The sequence below is a fragment of the Aptenodytes forsteri genome, unplaced genomic scaffold (assembly GCF_000699145.1).
Source record: "Aptenodytes forsteri isolate BGI_AS27 unplaced genomic scaffold, ASM69914v1 Scaffold603, whole genome shotgun sequence".
NCBI lineage: Eukaryota > Metazoa > Chordata > Aves > Sphenisciformes > Spheniscidae > Aptenodytes > Aptenodytes forsteri.
Genome location: NW_008794156.1, coordinates 96,230 through 114,465, shown reverse-complemented (window position 1 = coordinate 114,465; position 18,236 = coordinate 96,230). Strand labels below are relative to the sequence as shown.

The 18,236-nt window shown below is 45.9% G+C and overlaps 2 protein-coding genes across 2 annotated transcripts; both read left to right on the top strand.

Moving 5' to 3' along the window:
• The first annotated feature begins 6,863 nt into the window (after positions 1 to 6,863).
• On the top strand, positions 6,864 to 14,776 carry LOC103899606 (olfactory receptor 5V1). Its single transcript, XM_019472292.1, has 3 exons — positions 6,864 to 7,278; positions 7,420 to 7,601; positions 14,768 to 14,776. Exons 1-3 carry the CDS (start codon positions 6,864 to 6,866, stop codon positions 14,774 to 14,776), a joined length of 606 nt encoding a protein of 201 aa, XP_019327837.1.
• A 1,429-nt stretch (positions 14,777 to 16,205) lies between these two features.
• On the top strand, positions 16,206 to 17,153 carry LOC103899598 (olfactory receptor 6B2). The gene has a single exon (XM_009280094.2). The coding sequence runs from the start codon at positions 16,206 to 16,208 to the stop codon at positions 17,151 to 17,153; it is 948 nt and encodes a 315-aa protein (XP_009278369.2).
• The last annotated feature ends 1,083 nt before the right edge of the window (positions 17,154 to 18,236 follow it).

Genomic DNA, 18,236 nt, shown 5'->3' with positions numbered 1-18,236 from the left:
AGCTGGGAGGGGGCACAGCCAGGACAGCTGACCCAAACTGGTCGAAGGGATATTCCATACCGTATGATGTCATGTTCAGTATATAAACTGGGAGGGGTTAGCCGGGGGAGGGGTGACTGCTGCTCGGGAACTGGCTGGGCATCGGTCGGCGGGTGGTGAGCAATTGCATTGTGCGTCACTTATTGTGTATATGCTTTTATCATTTTACTTTTTTTTTTCTAATTCTCTCCCCCATCCCACTGCAGGGGCTGGGGGGGGAGTGAGCGAACGGCTGTGTAGTATTTAGCTGCCTGCCAGGTTAAACCACAACACAGGTTTACCAGAGAAAAGTACTTGAGTATGTGAAGAGGAGTATAGAGCTTTATCAGGAGAGAAGTAAGGACATTTGCCAAAAGAGTTATGAAGCAGGGGACTGGAAACTATAGGAAGACTATGACTGATGGCTCAGTAACATTTAAAAACCCAGCCAGGATGAATTCAGTGAGAATGACTTTAGGTACCACCAAAACCTCTCTTCAGAACTGTCATCTACAAAGACACAAAGTATATTGAGATAAAAATAGGCTAAAAGCTATTGGCTTTAGACTTGATCATCTACAGCTGTCATTTGAATGGTGTGTATCCAGTTTAATGTACACCAGAGTTAGTCATTGTAAGTTTTGTTCATAACTTGCAGAGATATAGACAACATCGCAAAATCCAAAACTTGATGCATTTTATTTACAAGAAGAATCTGTATTTGGCTAGAAAAACTGGATCCCTGAACTGTCCATTTTCTGCACTGACAGTAAAGTGAGCCTAAATTGAGTTGCTCAGATAATGATATATGATATCACGTTAGGTGGAGACTAATCTAATTCCTGTTTCTTCTGAATTACTTATCTTTACACAGCAGTAATGTCTGTTCTTTGGCCAAGTAAGGCAGAGTGTTATGAGTTCATACAGAAGTCCATAGCTTGCCATATATCGCCACATCTGTACTGCTTATCACTTGGAGCAATCCCTGCCTCAGTACTGTCCCAAAGCCTTTCATGCCTGTGCACTCAGAGGACCTGTTATCAATCTGTGCATGCCATGAACAGCACCTGTCTTTTCTGCAGGCTCTAAATGACCACGGTATTTCTCATTTTGGGTCTTAACATAGGACACTGTCCATATTTTCATTTTGAGTGATGCTTCTCAAATCCCTCGGCACAGAACTACTCTGCCATTTTCTTATGGGTGACTACGGACTGTCTGTCAGTGATAAATATTCCTCTGTCCAGCTTTGATATTCTGGATGTGTGTTCTGTGAAAAGAAGTGTGGCATGAAAGCACAAAGCTTTGAGGTATAATACCAGAAGACTAAACCAAAATGGGAAAGACAGGGTGTGGTCCTACACTTGCTAATGAAAAGGGATGACAAGAATTATGATACCACTAAAATATATTTGAATCTTATTTGGGAATGGGCCAGAAGAGATCCTTGAAGAGATTTGTCATTCATATGCTGTTAAAACAAGGGGTGCATGCTGCAGTAAAAGAAGGAAACATGCACATATTGCCTACTGTACTCGATCTTAGCAGTGAGACTGCAACCTAAAATAGATATCTGAGATAGATTAAATGAGCGGTGCCTCAGATGTGCCTCTTTTCGCCCCTTGCAGTAATGGTAGCATAGAAAGTTATCTCACATATAAGAAAATGAACTCCATCTCAGTTGAAGACCTGATTATCAGAGGGACCAGAGGAGTCCTAGTCAGCTGCCAGAGAGACTATAGGGTCTGGGGGTCTCTAGAGATGAGACCTGTGTGCGTGTGTCTGTGCACGCATGCACGTGTGTATGTGCATCTGTGTGAGTGTAGTGGTCTCAGGGGGAGATAGTGTTGGGTAAGAGAGACTTTAAATGCACTAAAGGAAAAAAATCATCTCCCATTTCCCTCTTCTGTCTATCCACCTACATATTTGGATATTTTATTATTCAAAATCCAATGAAGTAATATTCAAGAATTCTTCTAATTTAGAAATTCTAATTCTTCTAATTTAGGAATTAAGATTTTTCTTTCTGTTTAGTTAAATCTTAACTAGATGAAGGAAAGCTTTTTGAAACAGGTTAAAGCTGACAATAAAGATAAAAGATAAATATATGATGATGGAGAATCTTCTTGATTTATTTGGTCACATAGTAGTAGTATCATAGGACCTACATGCAAATGAAAATTTCAGAGAAAACCATGGTTGAACAGGTGCTCATGCACCAAGTTTCTTCTTCTAGCTAGGATTCCCATGATGCAAGCTTTCTTTTTCTGATACATAGGATATCCACCCTTGCAGCATGCTTAATAGGAGATGAAGACTACTGAACAACATCAGCCACTTGTCCTGAATGTCACTCCACCACAACCATGTCGTCTCAGTTATGTTTTTGTAAAACTGTGGTAAACCCATGGATGATTGCCACACCACAGTTGCAAAGATGCTGAAAGGGGATAAATCACTAATAGCTGCTTTCTTTGGCACACTAGGCAATATACACACAATTACAGAAAGTCAAGCTCAGGCAAAAAGTCTTTTAATAAAAAGCAAAGAGAGGATGTCTAGAAAAAAAGGGAAGCTATGTCACCTCTTTCTACTGCTGGGGTATGGTAGTTCTTTCAGATGGGATGCATGTGCTCCTATTTAGACATCCAGGCTATGGACACCATATTTCTATATGAACTATATAGGGACATTAAGATACAGGTACATTAAGTAGCTATCTATCTCAGCTGTTATTTGCATTGTAGGCACCAAAGATTAGGAGAATAAAGTCCATCATTTAGACAAGAGATAAGCAATAAAAGAATCCACAATGTGAAGTTTATCTCAGATGATTTTGGGAGGGAGAGATGCTTGTAATATTAATGATCACTGCCTTTAATTGATCTCTTCATTTCAACCCGAATATCCAAGATATGATGATTTATTTTACTTGGTCTCAGCATTACTTAGTAGTCAGTTTGCATTTCCGGTATCACTAAACCCATTTCTCTAGTGTCACGGAGGCCAGAGGTACACAGCAGTCTTCAAAACAGAATGGCTAATGAAAGGAATTATAAGGCGCAACACTGGGAATATAAGAAACTAGCTAATAGCCTATTATTATTTTTTTCTTCTGTCATGGAATAAGCTTGTTAGCTCCTGGCTCAAAATATTCAGAGTTTCATACACAAGAGATAATCGTCCCAGAGGCAGCCAGGAAATATTTAGGCTTCAAAACTAAGGCTAAGAATTTAGAGTTAGGAATATGAAAAGAGATGAGCTGCAAAGGAAGAGGTCTTTAATAGACTTCCCCAGTACATGACCAGGACGAACACAGAGAAGTGTCTCTTTTCCTGGGGTGAACTGTATTGCATGTTTTTTAAATACAATGTTTGACTTAAAGATGCAGAGATTGAGAGCGAGGACGAAAAAGACAAGAGATGTAGATCAGAGATGAGAGAAAGAACTTCAAGAAAGCTTTATGTTGTATTTTTTGAAACATTGACGTATTTTCTGTCTAACAGTTCTGTTAATACAAGGGGTAGTCAAGAGGAAAGAACCATATCGTTTTAACTTGTATACCATGAATCAGTCTCCCTAGTTATCTGTGTATCTGTCAATGTATCTGTCTATCTATCCACTCAGTTTTAACTTGTTCCTCATTTTCATGTTAGATATAGGTCAGTTCACTGTTATTTTGATCTTTTCTATGGGTTTGAGAGTATACACGCATGGGCATTAGTTTATTATTATTTCATTACAGTATTTTCTACTAATGAACTCATTCAATACATTTTAGTACCTTTTCCCAGGGAGAGGATACAAGGATTGCAAACAGGTAATGACATCTTAAGAAAAGAAGCAACATTTTTTCTTTGGTGAGTACATAAATCCCAAACCAAGTAATTCAGTGAATGTATGGGTTTTTTTTTCAAGTACCATGAGTTAGTGTTCATGTCCATGTTCATCATCTAGGCTTTTTGTATAGCCAAAGAAAACAACTTGACCATTTCAGGAGTGACTCAGAATATGTGTCAGAGATAAGCAGAATGAATTTGTAATTAAAGGTGCTAGTCTCCACTAATTATCTTGTCTGCTATCTGCTACAACTAAGCTCTGGGCTCTTTTAAAATTCACAGCGAAAGATAGAAACTTTCATAGTAATATGATTTTTGTTAAATTCCTATATAAATGTGAAGATAATAAAAATGTAAGAATAACACTGTTAAATTCACTATAAGACTAGCGAATAACGCTACAAAATTTCTCCCAATGGGTCTAAAATGGCAGTCTGCAATGACTAGTGTCATCAATGCTGTAGAAGCCTAAAAGGGTAAAAGACATTCCACCTTTAATATCAAATTGCACTCTAATGACTCAACTCTCTCTCAGCCTATCTTCTTATCTATTTTTCCATTTTAGCTTTCAAAACTAGAATAATTGAGCAAAATATAGTTTTAATTTGTCATTTACAAAAAAATAAATTGAGTTCTTGAATAACTGCTGGATTTTTTTCCCTCCACAAAAACTAGTTTGTATTCATTTAAATGCATCATACAGTTTTTAGAAGTGTTCATAAAATCTTCTCCATTGTGGAATTTTTTTAATGTCACTTTCTTTTAAATGTCAGGGAGTCTCTCTTCTGTAAATGGAGAGGAGAAAAATGTTATTAAAAAGTGTATTTATTTCTCATATCTTAAGTATCATTGTCGTGGTTTAACCTCAGCCGGCAACTAAGCACCACGCAGCCGCTCGCTCACTCCCCCCCGGTGGGATGGGGGAGAGAATCGGAAGGGTAAAAGTGAGAAAACTCATGGGTTGAGATAAAGGCAGTTTAATAGGTAAAGCAAAAGCCACACACGCAAGCAAAGCAAAACAAGGAATTCATTCACTACTTCCCATGGGCAGGCAGGTGTTCAGCCATCTCCAGGAAAGCAGGGCTCCATCACGCATAACGGTTACTTGGGAAGACAAACACCATCACTCCAAACGTCCCCCCCTTCCTTCTTCTTCCCCCAGCTTTATATACTGAGCATGACGTCACATGGTATGGAATATCCCTTTGGCCAGTTTCGGTCAGCTGTCCTGGCTGTGCCCCCTCCCAGCTTCTTGTGCACCTCCAGCCTGCTCAGTCAGTAGAGCATGGGAAGCTGAAAAGTCCTTGACTAGTGTAAACACTACCTAGCAACAACTAAAACATTGGTGTGTTATCAACATTGTTCTCACCCTAAATCCAAAACAAAGCACTGTACCAGCTACTAGGAAGGAAATTAACTCTATCCCTGCTGAAACCAGGACAATCATCTCCTAGAGATTCCTTTACTTTTTTCTTCTGATGAAGAAACAGGAGGATCTAAGCAACTAGCTTTGATTTTTCTGAATAGCTTTTAGATAAATCAAACAGGGAGACAATATCCCACTGGTTGTCACCTAAGAACTTGTTGATAACAAAAATTTTCTGAGAAGTAATGAGTTTCCCATTTCCAGACTCAAGTGCCTAAATAAAAGAAACCAAGATGTTGGTAATGATTTAAACTAAAAAAATTCATTGCTCTGTTGTAGGACATCATGTGACACTGTGAAGGTCTTTGAGCGTCTCATAGTGTCATGATAGCTCTGGGATCAAACTCACACTCGCATCTAATCTCCCTGAGTGCCAAAAAACACGGCTTGATTCTGCCTGAACCAGCTGGCTCTTTAGAGAGGCAAACCAAAGCAAAGGATGGGGGTGGAAGATGTGGGAACTGGCTCATGGTGTAGATCTGCTTCTTGAGATGCTGAAGGTGCAAACTGGATGGAGATATTTGGTTCTAAGAACTTGAGTTTGAACTCTACAAACTACCAAAGGGAAGGTGAATATGGCCCATCTCAATCCTTGGCCAAGATAGCTTTCTAGATTGCTTTCTGAGTTGGAAACACCTATATAGTTGAGATGCATTGTGTGTTTGTGCGTCTTGTGACATGTCTCCTCTGTTATGTGACTAACAACATAACAATGAGAAAAATATTATATTTTGGACTACTGATTTTCCTGCTTAATCCCCACTGATGTATTGGAGAGTGTAATAGGAAACTTTGTTTAGCAAAATACAAGTGTATGTGTATAGGAAATATTCCTTGGAAGTTCTCTGATTTAAAATACAATTATCTGTTATGTGGTCAACCTCCTGGCGGTAAACATCAGAATGTGTAATTCCCAAAAATTCCACTTACCCCTGGCTTGGAGTGGAGACCTTAAACATGTCCACATCTATACGTGTGGAACACTGAGCCTGTGGGGGTATTCTGCAGCCCCGCCTTTGGATATATCAGATTTCGGCCCTGAGTCAAACAAGAAACACATAGAATAGATTTCCTAAAAACTGGGGCAACCTTGCACTGAGTGTCTAGTTCAGCATTAAGGTCATGAGTGTGGAGGAACAGACTGGTCCAGCCAGAATTGCTGTCATCCTCCCATGTTTGGTGGTGGGCACTTCTGGGATTTAAGCCTGTTTGTCAGGAAGACAACGTATCTTAGACAAGTCAGAGGATTGTAAAGACTTCTTCTTTCCCAGACCTCCCCCTTGTGTGGAGTTTGAAAGGCATTTGTAAGAGGACATGAAGGAGGAGGAGGAAATGCCTGTTGGGCTCAGCGGGGAGGACAGCTCACATCCAACCCTGCCTCCATACCTTTGTTGGAAACCCTGCTTCTCAGCTAGAACTGAAATTGACTTCACCCCACCACCTGCTCCTGACATTGAATACTGGTTGTTTGTTTGCCTGTCTCTGTTACCTGGGAGTCAGCTAGTGCCACTTTAGTATGTCCTGATTCCACTTGCTGACATGATGTTTTTTTTCCTCCTCTTACAGGTAACATACTGTGAATGGAAAACCAAACAAGTGCAAGTGAGTTTGTTCTCTTGGGACTTACAAGTGACCCACACCTTCAAAGCCTCCTCTTCTTTGTTTTTTCAGTTATTTATTTAATCACTCTGTTTGGAAATATGGTGATCATGATTGTGATAAGTACTGATCCGCACCTTCACTCCCCTATGTACTTCTTCCTTTTTCACTTAGCCCTCACAGACATCTGTTATGCTACCACCATTATTCCTTATATGCTGGTGAAGTTCCTACTGAAGCAGAGAACCATTGACTTCAGTGCCTGTATTATCCAGATGTCCTTAATCCTTCTCTCAGCTGGTAGTGAAATTTTCATGCTCTCAGTAATGGCATATGACCGATACATTGCCATCTGTAAACCACTACAATACCAAGAGGTTATGAACAAATCTGTCTGTAGCCAGCTGGTGGGGGGTGCATGGGCAATGGGGGTCTTACACTCCATTATAAACACACTGCCGATGCTAAATGTGCAATTCTGCAAGCACACAGAAATTAAGCATTTCAGCTGTGAGTTGCCCCCTCTCTTAACCGCAGCCTGCGGCAGGACCTTCCTCAATAAACTTGTTCTTCTGTCTTCTGCTGTGATCTCTGGGTCAAGCTCCTTTCTGCTCACTCTCATCTCCTATATCTATATCATCTCTACTGTCCTGAAGATACAGTCTGCAACGGGGAGACAGAAAGCTTTCTCCACTTGCAGCTCCCACCTCATCATAGTGGTTTTGTTATACACAACTGCTTTGTTCCAGTACACAAAACCCAGTTCAGTCTCATCATTCATTCTAGATCAACTGTTTTCCATCCAATACAGCATTTTAACCCCCATGCTAAATCCCATCATCTACAGCCTGAAAAATAATGATGTGAAAACAGCTTTGGGCAGAATGTTAGGGAAAATTCAAGTTTCACAATCAGTGTAACTACCTCTAAGCTGTACTTTTCAAATAAATGCAATTTAAAATATGGAGCTATGAAAAAGCAACCTGTCCTGTATGTTAAGGGATGTTAAGAGTGGCTGTCACCTGCCACAGCTTTGGACCCAAGACCTCCTCCTGTCTGGCTGCTGGAGCCCCATCTTGTGCCCTGGGCACCTGGGGTCTCTGTCCAGGCTGAGGGTCATGGCTGCCGCGCTCCCATCTGCATGTTCAACCAGTAGCAAAGCTGAGCACGTGTCCCAAAGGACACTGACACGGCCAGTCACACAGACTGCCACAGACACAACTCTGCCTTCAGCAGCACCTACATACTGGACCCACACAACACACAAGCACATGTCCCCTCCTCCTCTGGGGCTGGCAGAGACTAGGGCAGGCGCACACACAACATTCTCCAAGTTCACAAGGACATACACAGGTCCCCTGAGCATCAGCACGGCCTGTCTGCTGTCCGGTGCCCCTGCCCTGGCCCTCTCACCTGCCCCATGGGTTCCCTACTCGCTGACTGGTCTAGCTTGATGCTTGCTGCAAGCATGCAACACTCACACACTCATCCCAGAGGCACTCCACACTCACAGGTGCTCCTGGGTACCAGCATGAGCCCTCTGCCCACCTGATACTCCTGCAAGGACCCAGGTCCTTCTACTCACTGGCTGGTCCAGCTTGAAGTTTGCTGGTGAATACACATGCACACCCCACGCACACACGTTTTGGGGAAGACACAGACACTCGCCCCTCAACAGCTAGCACCAGGCACATGGGCTGTGATCCATGGTCCTGCTCCAGCCGCCAACATGGAATCCCTCACTCTCCTCCCGCACCCCAGTTGCCTGCAGTAACTGTTTTTTGGGACACACACTGTTCCTGGCCCAGTGGCCAGTAGCCCCTACTCACACCAGTAACTGACACCACAGGCCAGGGGCACCCATGCCCCTGGTCTGATGCCAGTAGCTGGCAACCCAGTCCACTCATGCTGGTTTCCCCAGTAGGTGGCACATAGTCCTTGCAGCACTCACACACAGGACAGAGGGTGAGATTATGCAGACAGATAGTTAAGAACAGTTCTAATAAGAAAATAGGACAGACCGCAGTGATCAGGCAGAGGGCTTGGTCACAGAAGTGTACTGATCTGTTCCATTCTACATGCAACTGCCTTATTTACACCCATTTTTGTCTATTCTTCCTTTGTTCCTCCTCAGTTCCCTTCCCCTGCACATTCCCTCATCAGTTTGCACAGTTCCACTAACCACCTCCAACATCCTGGACCCTCAGGTTTGAATCTTTATTGGTTGCAAATTCCATGTTCGCCTGTAATTTCTTGATAGCCCATCAATTAGTGTGACTGACAAGGTTTCTTTTGTGTCTTTGTCCCCATTACGTTTACCTGTCAGGTTTGTTTCTCTGTATAATTTATTTTCCTTAGTATCACATTGGACAATATCCTTCATTAGATAATCTCGCTGAATGTAACATTCCCACATACCCTTAACAGTTAGCATGACTGACCACGTTCATTCTCATCACTGCCTCCTTTATAGTTTGTGGTCTGGTTTGTGTCTCTGTATGTTCTTGTTTGTTGCTTCCTCCTTTTCTTATTATCCATTTTTGCATTGAAAATGTCCTTGACCAGATACCCTTAAAGGAGCAGATACCCCCATTCCACGTATGTGTCTGTAGGAACAGGCAATATCACTTGCTTTTGACTTCATGTTTTTATTCCCATGCTGTTTTTACTGCATTCCTACTCTTTTGCTGCTGGGGTCTTTCCAGGGGGCAACAACTAAGTTGGCAGATGAAATCTGGGCCAGCTCAGTGCTTACATCAGCTGCTCTTTTAGGCTTATTCTAGGTCCAGCCACACCATGTAGGGACAGCCCCTGTTCCAGCCACTGCATTCCCTTCACAGCCACGGCAGGCATCTGCTTGCTGAAGTCAGGACTCCTGCTTTCCTGGAGCTGTGTCCACTGAAACTACCAGAATTTGGTCTCTTCAGAAATGATCTCTTTTCACCTCCTCGCTGTCCTGTTGTGCCCCTCTTCTTGTATATGGTCTAACTGCTTTTGTAACCTGGTGCTGGCACTGCAGTGCCTCCGTGGGCATTCCCATAACTACAAGCATGTCCTAGCAATGAGTGCTTCTCTGCTAAAGAAAGCCTGGCCTCTTCTTGCCTCCCTATTACAGCATCTCTGCAGCAACAGGTTTTCAGCGTAGTGCCTGAAAGCTCAGCTTTTCTTACAATGCTGCTGGCAAGAACACACTTCAAAGCATTGCACCTAAAGGACCTGCAGCTTTCCTTGTGTTCTCCATGAGCTCAGGGTGACAAGCAGAGAGTCCCAGCATTCCCTGGGAATGGAGGATGGAGACTGATTCATACCATCTTCAATTAAACACCTTAGGCTGGATCTAGCAGCACATCTGATTGCCTCTCATGCCACTGGAAATGTCTCATGATTCCTCAGAGCACTTTTCATGGCCACAGACACCTAAAAATGAGGGATAATAGCCTGTGGCTCTATCTGGCTAGGTCAACTTCCCTCCCTGACCATCATGTCCAGTGTGGAGTCACCCCATGGCCCCAGAGAACTGCAACTCTGGACCTGGTCAGGGGGCCAGAGCTGGACTGCAACCCCATTCGCTCTGCTGAGCAGCATTGCCAACTTTTGGGGTCCTGCACAGAAGAACATGGCTTCACTTTTACCTGGGAAAAGACTCTCTGCGGAGCAGGGGTGTCACTAAAGAAGAGCAAGGGAGCACCAGTGTGTGAGAGAGCAATAAAATATTTTTTTAGTGCGCAGAGATGTGGCCCACCCCGCCAGGGTAGCAACTTCATGTTGCAGCGTACTTCCTGTTTGTAAAGTGGAAGGGGCAGCTGGTCCTGCCAGATAATCACAGGACAGTCTGCGAACACATGGGGTATGATATTTTACAAAATGGCAGCCTCCAGGGGCAAAAAGAGGTGGATAAACAGATCACATGGCTGAGAACAAGGGCAACACTTTGGGAAAAAGTGGGAAATGTGACTGCCAGTAGGGGTGGGAAATCTGCCAGAAGTTGGGGACATGGCACCAGTCACTTCTTGTCTTGGATAAAAGTTGTTCCTATATTATTGGTGATGTTGTGATGTCTCTGTGATACAGACTGCTTGATCAGGAAGAAGAAATAGTGGAGGCTTTCTTCAAGACACTGCAGGAGCAGTGGTGTCCCAGCCATGTCTGGCTGTTTGTGTGAGCTAGTAACTGTGTGTCTCTAACGGTGAGGGGATCCCCACCAGCTCACAGTCTGTGGGTGCTTTTGTGTCTCCAAGAACAAGATCACCATGGGGTAGTCAATGGTGGAGCAGGGAAGTCTCTGCCAGCTCTGGGTGTGTCAGGGCCTGTGTGACTCTAAGGGTGAGAGCAATTGGGGTGCACTGCTGGGGGACCAGGCGGGTCCCAGGGAGTCCTGGCTGTTTCTGTGTGGAAGTGCCTGTGTTTCTCTAAGAGTGAGACTACAAGGAATTTGATTATTTGGGACAAGGGGACTCTCCATCAACTCTGGGTGTGTGACTTTCCCCGCAAGCCTTTCTGTGGGTCTCACAGGCCACCAACTCAGAGGCGAGCAGCTCAGGTGCTGGCACGATCCTCTAAGAGTGAGACTACAAGGAATTTGATTATTTGGGACAAGGGGACTCTCCATCAACTCTGGGTGTGTGACTTTCCCCGCAAGCCTTTCTGTGGGTCTCACAGGCCACCAACTCAGAGGCGAGCAGCTCAGGTGCTGGCACGATCTGCAGTGGAGCGCTCTAGCGCGGTGCACGGGGGGGGTTCCCAAACCACGGGAACCTTGGGGGGAGCTGAGAGTGCCCCCCTGGCTGATGAGACTCGGGCAGGGCCAGGAGCAACAACGGCCAAGCCCCCACCTCCCACGTATAAAAGAAGCTCTTAGGGAGCACTAGCAACCAGGGTGGGCAAACAGGGAGTGGTGCGTCAGCAAGCGCATGGTGCGGCAGTTTGCACAACAGTTTGCACGAAAGGGCACGCAGGAAGGGAGCTCTGCCAGCTTGACCAGGGAGCAATGGTATCCACCCAGCAGAAAACCATGGCCTCTCTAAGCTCTCAACCCACCACGACTGACGCAGCTTCCCAGACAGAGCTCCGGTGGGAACACGCTGCCACCCAGGTGTCAGGCTGCAGGGTGTGCCCTGCTCTTACACCAGTACCAGATGGCAGCAGTGAGCACACCCGTGGGAGGTGCGCCCATGGAGAGGAACTCCTCTGCTTAGTGACAGAGCTCTGGGAGGAGATGAGTAGGTTGAGGAGTATCAGGGAGAGCGAGAGAGAGATAGACTAGTGGAATCGCACCCTACCTTCCCTGGGACAGGCCCAACAGGCAGACAGGATGCATGATATGGAGGATTCCCTATCCCCTCCTGCATAAAAACTGCTTCCATAAAGAAAAAAAGACGGGTCATTGTCATAGGAGACTCCCTTCGGAAGGGAACAGAAGGCCCAATATGCAGACCAGACCCACTTCTTAGGGAAGTCTGCTGCCTCCCTGGGGCCCAGGTTAAAGATGTGAAGAGAAAACTTCCTACCCTGGTATGGCCCTCAGATTACAATCCATTATTGATTTTTCAGGTAGGCAGCGATTAAGTTGCAACAAGAAGTCTGAGGGCAATCAAGAGAGACTTCAGAGCCCTGGGACGACTGGTTAAAGGATCAGGAGCACAAGCAGTGTTCTCCTCTATCCTTCCAGTTGCAGGGAATGATGAGGGAAGAAACAGGAAGAGCCAGCAGATCAATTCCTGGCTCCAAGCCTGGTGTCACAGGCAGAATTTTGGGGTTTTTGATCATGGGTCAGTCTACACAACACCAGGCCTGCTGGTGACAGATGGGGTACACCTGTCTCAAAGGGGGAAAAGTATCTTTGCACAGGAGGGGGAAAGGGATAAAACCAGGCTTGCTAGAGATAGGCCTTGGGGTGGCATGCCAGTGTTTGAGGGAAAGTGTACTAGTGAGGACTTTCGGTCTTCCATCTCAGTGGAGGTAGGGGATGGAGATTCGTGTGGCAGCAAAGACACAAGGGTTATTGATGTGTTAGAAACCATGGAAGTGCCTGAGAACAGTCACATAGGAATTAGGGCTTCTCCCCAAAAAATGTGGCGGGATCAATAGCCCAAGTGAAGTGCATCTACACCAATGCACTCCCCGGAAGGAGGATCCAGGGAAATACGGGCCTGTCAGTCTGACCTCAGTGCCAGGGAAGGTTATGGAGCAGATCATCCTGAGTGCCATCACGTGGCACGTACAAGACAAAAAGGTGATCAGGCCCAGTCAGCATGGGTTTATGAAAGGTAGGTCCTGCTTGACTAACCTGATCTCCTTCTATGACAAGGTTACCTGCTTAGTGGATGAGGGAAAGGCTGTGAATGTGTGGCTGAGGGAGCTGGGGTTGTTTAGCCTGGAGAAAAGGAGGCTGAGGGGAGACCTCATCGCTCTCTACAACTCCCTGAAAGGAGGTTGTAGCGAGGTGGGTGTCGGTCTCTTCTCCCAAGTAACAAGCGATAGGACAAGAGGAAATGGCCTCAAGTTGCACCAGGGGCGGTTTGGATTGGATATTAGGAAAAATTTCTTCACCGAAAGGATTGTCAGGCATTGGAACAGGGAAGTGCCCAGGAAAGTGGTTGAGTTGCCATCCTGGAGGTATTTAATAGACGTGTAGATGTGGTGCTTAGGGACATGGTTTAGTGGTGGACTTGGCAGTGTTAGGTTAACGGTTGGACTCGATGATCTTAAGGGTCTGTTCCAACCTAAATGATTCTATGATTATGTCATGAGTTAGGAGAGTCCTGATGATTGCCCTACCTCAGTCTGCTTTCTAGAGGGGCCTGACACAAAGTTTGAAGGAGTCAGTGTTAAGGGAAAAGGCAGGGCTTGCCAGAGTTTACTAAATTTCCAGCAGTTCAGAAGTTGCAGTCTCCTTTGAGAGCCAATTAAGCAATGCTCCCTCTTTGCAGTCCCTGGGGAAAGCCGAACTGTGGATGGGACCTCAAAGGAATCGGTGCTATCAACCCCAGGCTACTGTGCAGTCACTGAAGGTGCTGCGGGGAGAAGAGGGCAAGGATAGAGAAATGCCTGAGCCCTGTGTCCTGGTTTCACCTGGGATAGAGTTAATTTTCTTCCTAGTAGCTGGTACAGTGCTGTGTTTTGGATTTAGTATGAGAATAATGTTAATGTTAATAACACACCGATGTTTTAGTTGTTGCTAAGTAGCATTTGCACTAGTTAAGGACTTTTCAGCTTCTCATGCCCTGCCAGCGACAAGCTGGGAGAGGCCACAGCCAGGACAGCTGACCCAAACTGGCCAAAGGGATATTCCATACCATGTGACATCATGCTCAGTATATAAACTGGGGGGAGTTAGCTGTGGGAGTGACCACTGCTCGGGAACTGGCTGGGCATCGATCAGTGGGTGGTGAGCAATTGCATTGTACATCACTTATTTTGTATATTCTTTTATCATGATGGTTATTATTATTTTCCCTTCTTTTTCTGTCCTATTAAACTGTCTTTATCTCAACCCACAAATTTTACTTTTTTTTTTTCCCCCAATTCTGTCCCCCATCCCACTGTGGGGGGGGAGTGAGCAAACAGCTGTGTGGTGTTTGGCTGCCTGCTGGGTTAAACCACAACACCCTGTCTCAAGGGTTGCAGAGAGCCCGGGAAAGGGAAGGACATGGTTGGGAAGAGGCAGAGGGTGAGAGTCCGACCTTGGTCTTTGTACCCAGGCACCATCAGCGCAGAGGTCACCCCTTTGTGCTGAGGACTGCAGGTGGGTGCTGGATGTGCTGAGTCAGGGTACTGTTGATTTTGCTGCTGTGTGTTTGTGCACTGAAAGTTTGTAAGTGAAAGCTGAGTCTTATCCCTGTCCTTTGCTGCATGTGTCCCCACTGCAACTCCCTCTTTCCCCCAGACGCCCTGAGCCCCAGCACTGCTGGACAGGGGCTGGTGGTGCTGAGTTGCAGCTGGGCTTGGGTGTGTTGGAGCAAGCCGGGGACACTCACCCACCTTGGCTGGGATGAGGGAAGAGTCTGGGCAGGGTGTTTAGGACCAGATTTCCTGATCCCTTCTCTTCTCCTCCCACAGGGCTCTGTCCTTTCTCAGCCTTCTCCTTTTTGTCTTTCTCCTTCATTGTCCCTCAGGCCATCCAGTGGGAAGGGCTTCACTCGTCCTAGTCAGCTCTGCTAAAGCTGGTTGTCTTCATTACTTCCAGAAGCAAACCATCCCAGCTCAGGAGGTGGTTTTGACAATGTTTAGAGTAAAACGTATTTCAAGGAGCACCGCTCAGGTTTTTCTCAGGCATGGACTTTCTCTGGCTGTTAACTGAGGCATGTCCTGGGCATTGCCCATGACCCTGACCCTGCTCCTCTCCCGCCTCACCCTCAGCCACCCCTGGGACACCCCTCCCAGTGCCTGGCAGTGCTGAGCACGGATCCCCATGAGTACAGCTGGCCACGCTGAGGTCATGCTGCTCGGCTGGATGAGCAGGAGGGCGGCCCCAAAGCAGTCAGGAACCACCACTGAAGAGGGGAGGATGAGAAGTGAATGGTCCTCCCTACCCTTTTCCCTTCTTCCCTGCACAAAGTCTCTTGCATGCTGCCTGATTGATTCACAATTACACTTTTTCTTTAATTTACTTTTTCCTTCTTTCTCACCTTCTCTTCTATTGTTTCACACACAATGTTGGTTCAAGTGTCCTCTGTCATTAGCTCATTGAAAAGCCCCTTCTTCATCTGGGCTGGAAACTCTTGACATGCTCTTTGTCAACACAAGAAATTGGCCTGCTCAGAGCAGGAATAATCTCCTCTGAAGGGCAGTGTTTCAGACAGCTGAGACCACTCACCCAGTGCTGTTCTCAGCTGTCTCCTAGTTGAAGAAAGCATATTTGCCTTAATATTTTTACAGAAACAATGTGTTTCAAATCATGGCACTGGTTTTCCTTGAGACACTGTTTCCTTGCCAGAGAGCAAAGGATCTCAGTTCTCAGCAGCTTATTCTGATTATGTTGGGGAAACTACTGAGCACAAGAACGCAGGTCAAAATGTGAGCAAATGCGTATGATGTTTTTATTCCAGTGTGAGGAACAGGCAGTTCCATGGGGCAAGTCACTCCTGTGGTCAGAGGGAGTGCTCTTGGGACAAGCAGGTTTGCCCTCTTGTCCTGGTTCTCTTCTTCTGATGTGGAGGGAGGCAAAAATGAACTATGAACAAAGGCAAAATATATGACATTTCGGTTTGGTTTTTTAGCAGCAATGTCCCTTATGGCTTTTCTTCAACTTAATGCTGAACTACATGTGTTTTCTCACAGGCCTCCTTCCTGGCAAGTGGGAAAAGAAAGATAAACAAAGCTGTATGAAAACACGTGAAGAGGACAATCAGACATCACCCATGGAGTTCCTGCTGCTGGGAATGGGGAATACGCCCACACTGCAGATTCCTCTCTTCCTCCTATCACTCATCATTTATTCAGTGATTGTGATTGGGAATATCCTCATAGTTGTGCTGGTGGTGTCAGAGCAGCATCTGCACACCCCCATGTACACTTTCCTGGGCACTCTGTCCTTTTTGGAGACCTGGTACAGCTCCACCATCCTGCCCCAGCTGCTTGCTAGCTTCCTAACTGGGGACAGGACTATCTCTGCTCACGGCTGTATGGCTCAGTTCTACTTCTTCAGCTCTTTTGTAGCTACTGAGTGTTACCTGCTGGAGGCCATGTCTTATGACCGGTACTTGGCTATATGCCAGCCCCTGCTCTATGCAAGCCTCATGACCTGGAAAATCTGTCTACAGCTGGTGGCTGTATCTTGGCTAGTGGGTATGCTGGTGTCTGCAACAGTCACAGCCTTTTTATCCCAGATTAATTTCTGTGGCCGTAAGACAATCGACCACTTCTTCTGTGACTTTACCCCTCTGCTGGAGCTTTCCTGCAGTGACACCAGTGTGGTCACACTTGTATCTTTCATCATGTCTTTCCTGAGCATTCTCTTCCCCTTCTTGTTCACGCTGGTCTCCTATGTGTGCATCACAGCTGCCATCCTGAGGATCTCATCCAACATAGGCAGGCAGAAGACCTTCTCCACCTGCTCCTCTCACCTCATTGTTGTCACTATTTTCTACGTCACCCTTCTCATTGCCTACCTGCTGCCCAGAACAGCTCCGCTGAGGCAGCTCAACAAAGTGTTCTCCTTTTTCTACACCATTCTGATGCCCCTGGTCAATCCGTTCATCTATATCCTGAGAAACAAGGAGGTCAGCGAGGCCCTGAGGAAAGCACTCAGAAAAGCCATGGCCAGCACCTAGGGTGCACAGTAATGTTTCATCTGCAGGAATGCATCATTTGTTCTTTTGGTTTGTGTAAGTAGGTAGGACTTTGACAGGCATGTGGTATCCAATGCCCCAGACATTGCTTTAGGAGCATGCAATATTGAGTATGCTTGTGGGATTGGAAGGGCCAGGGGGAAGAGATTTCCTTTCAGAAGGGTGTAGGAGATATTTGGGTAAACTACGCTTCTTTCTTTAAAGTTAGCCACCTGCTTCTTTCTTTAAAGCCAGTTGGTGATTCCTTCTTTATGTACAGTGGAAATGTTCTCGGTTTTCTTTCTGTGAATGGAATAAAGGGATTGCTGATGAAACATGATCTCCATCCGTTGTAGAAGTCTGCATGCCAGCCAGTGACCCTGGTCACTGCTACGTTCAATGGAGAGGCCCATTTCAGCACAGCTGCCCACCCCCATGCAGTTACTTCTCATCATCTGAGATGCCCTCAGGTCTTCCAGAACTGGGTATGTGGCTGGCACATAGAGCAAGGGACTTAGGAAGGGATCTGCTGGGGTTTAACAGCAGCAGGTGACAATGGAGGGAGGAGGGAGACGTGGGAGCATTGGAAGGTTTGCCCTACAGCACTAGCACCTGCAGGCAGGGACTCCAAAGCCAGCCTGTCAGTTATGCAGCACAGTCCGAGGCTCATAATAACACAAACCAGATGCAGTGCCTTCACAACACCCTGTTCTGTCACCGATGTGTCCAGGGAACCTGTGGAATAAATATCAGGTGAAGAAGGCTCCTGGGTCAGCATTTAAAACAAAATTGTGACTCTCCCTCATTCATGCCCTTCCTTCCCCCATCCCCAGCTGTGCTTCTCTGGCTCCCACTTCAGCTCTGCTGGTATACCTTCACCTTGGTGTGGAAAGAGTGGGGCAACTCCATGTCTCACACTGCCTTCAGCCTTTGGCTGAGACAGCTTTCCTCCTCACCTCTCCTTCCTTGCTGGGAAGCCTCTACCCAGCTCTTCTCCAGAGCCAAGGGCTTAGGTGGGCTCAAGGTCTGTTCCTCTCAGATGTTAACTCCTTTTTCCAGGTTGTCATTAGAGATTTAGAGGGTTAC

What these genes read in the sequence shown, in the direction of transcription:
- LOC103899606 (XM_019472292.1), top strand. Translation starts at nt 6,864, where the DNA reads ATGGAAAACCAAACAAGTGCAAGTGAGTTTGTTCTCTTGGGACTTACA. An exon ending in GGTTATGAACAAATCTGTCT is followed by an intron (nt 7,279 to 7,419) that starts GTAGCCAGCTGG and finishes TCTTAACCGCAG; the next exon opens with CCTGCGGCAGGACCTTCCTC.
- LOC103899598 (XM_009280094.2), top strand. Translation starts at nt 16,206, where the DNA reads ATGAAAACACGTGAAGAGGACAATCAGACATCACCCATGGAGTTCCTG.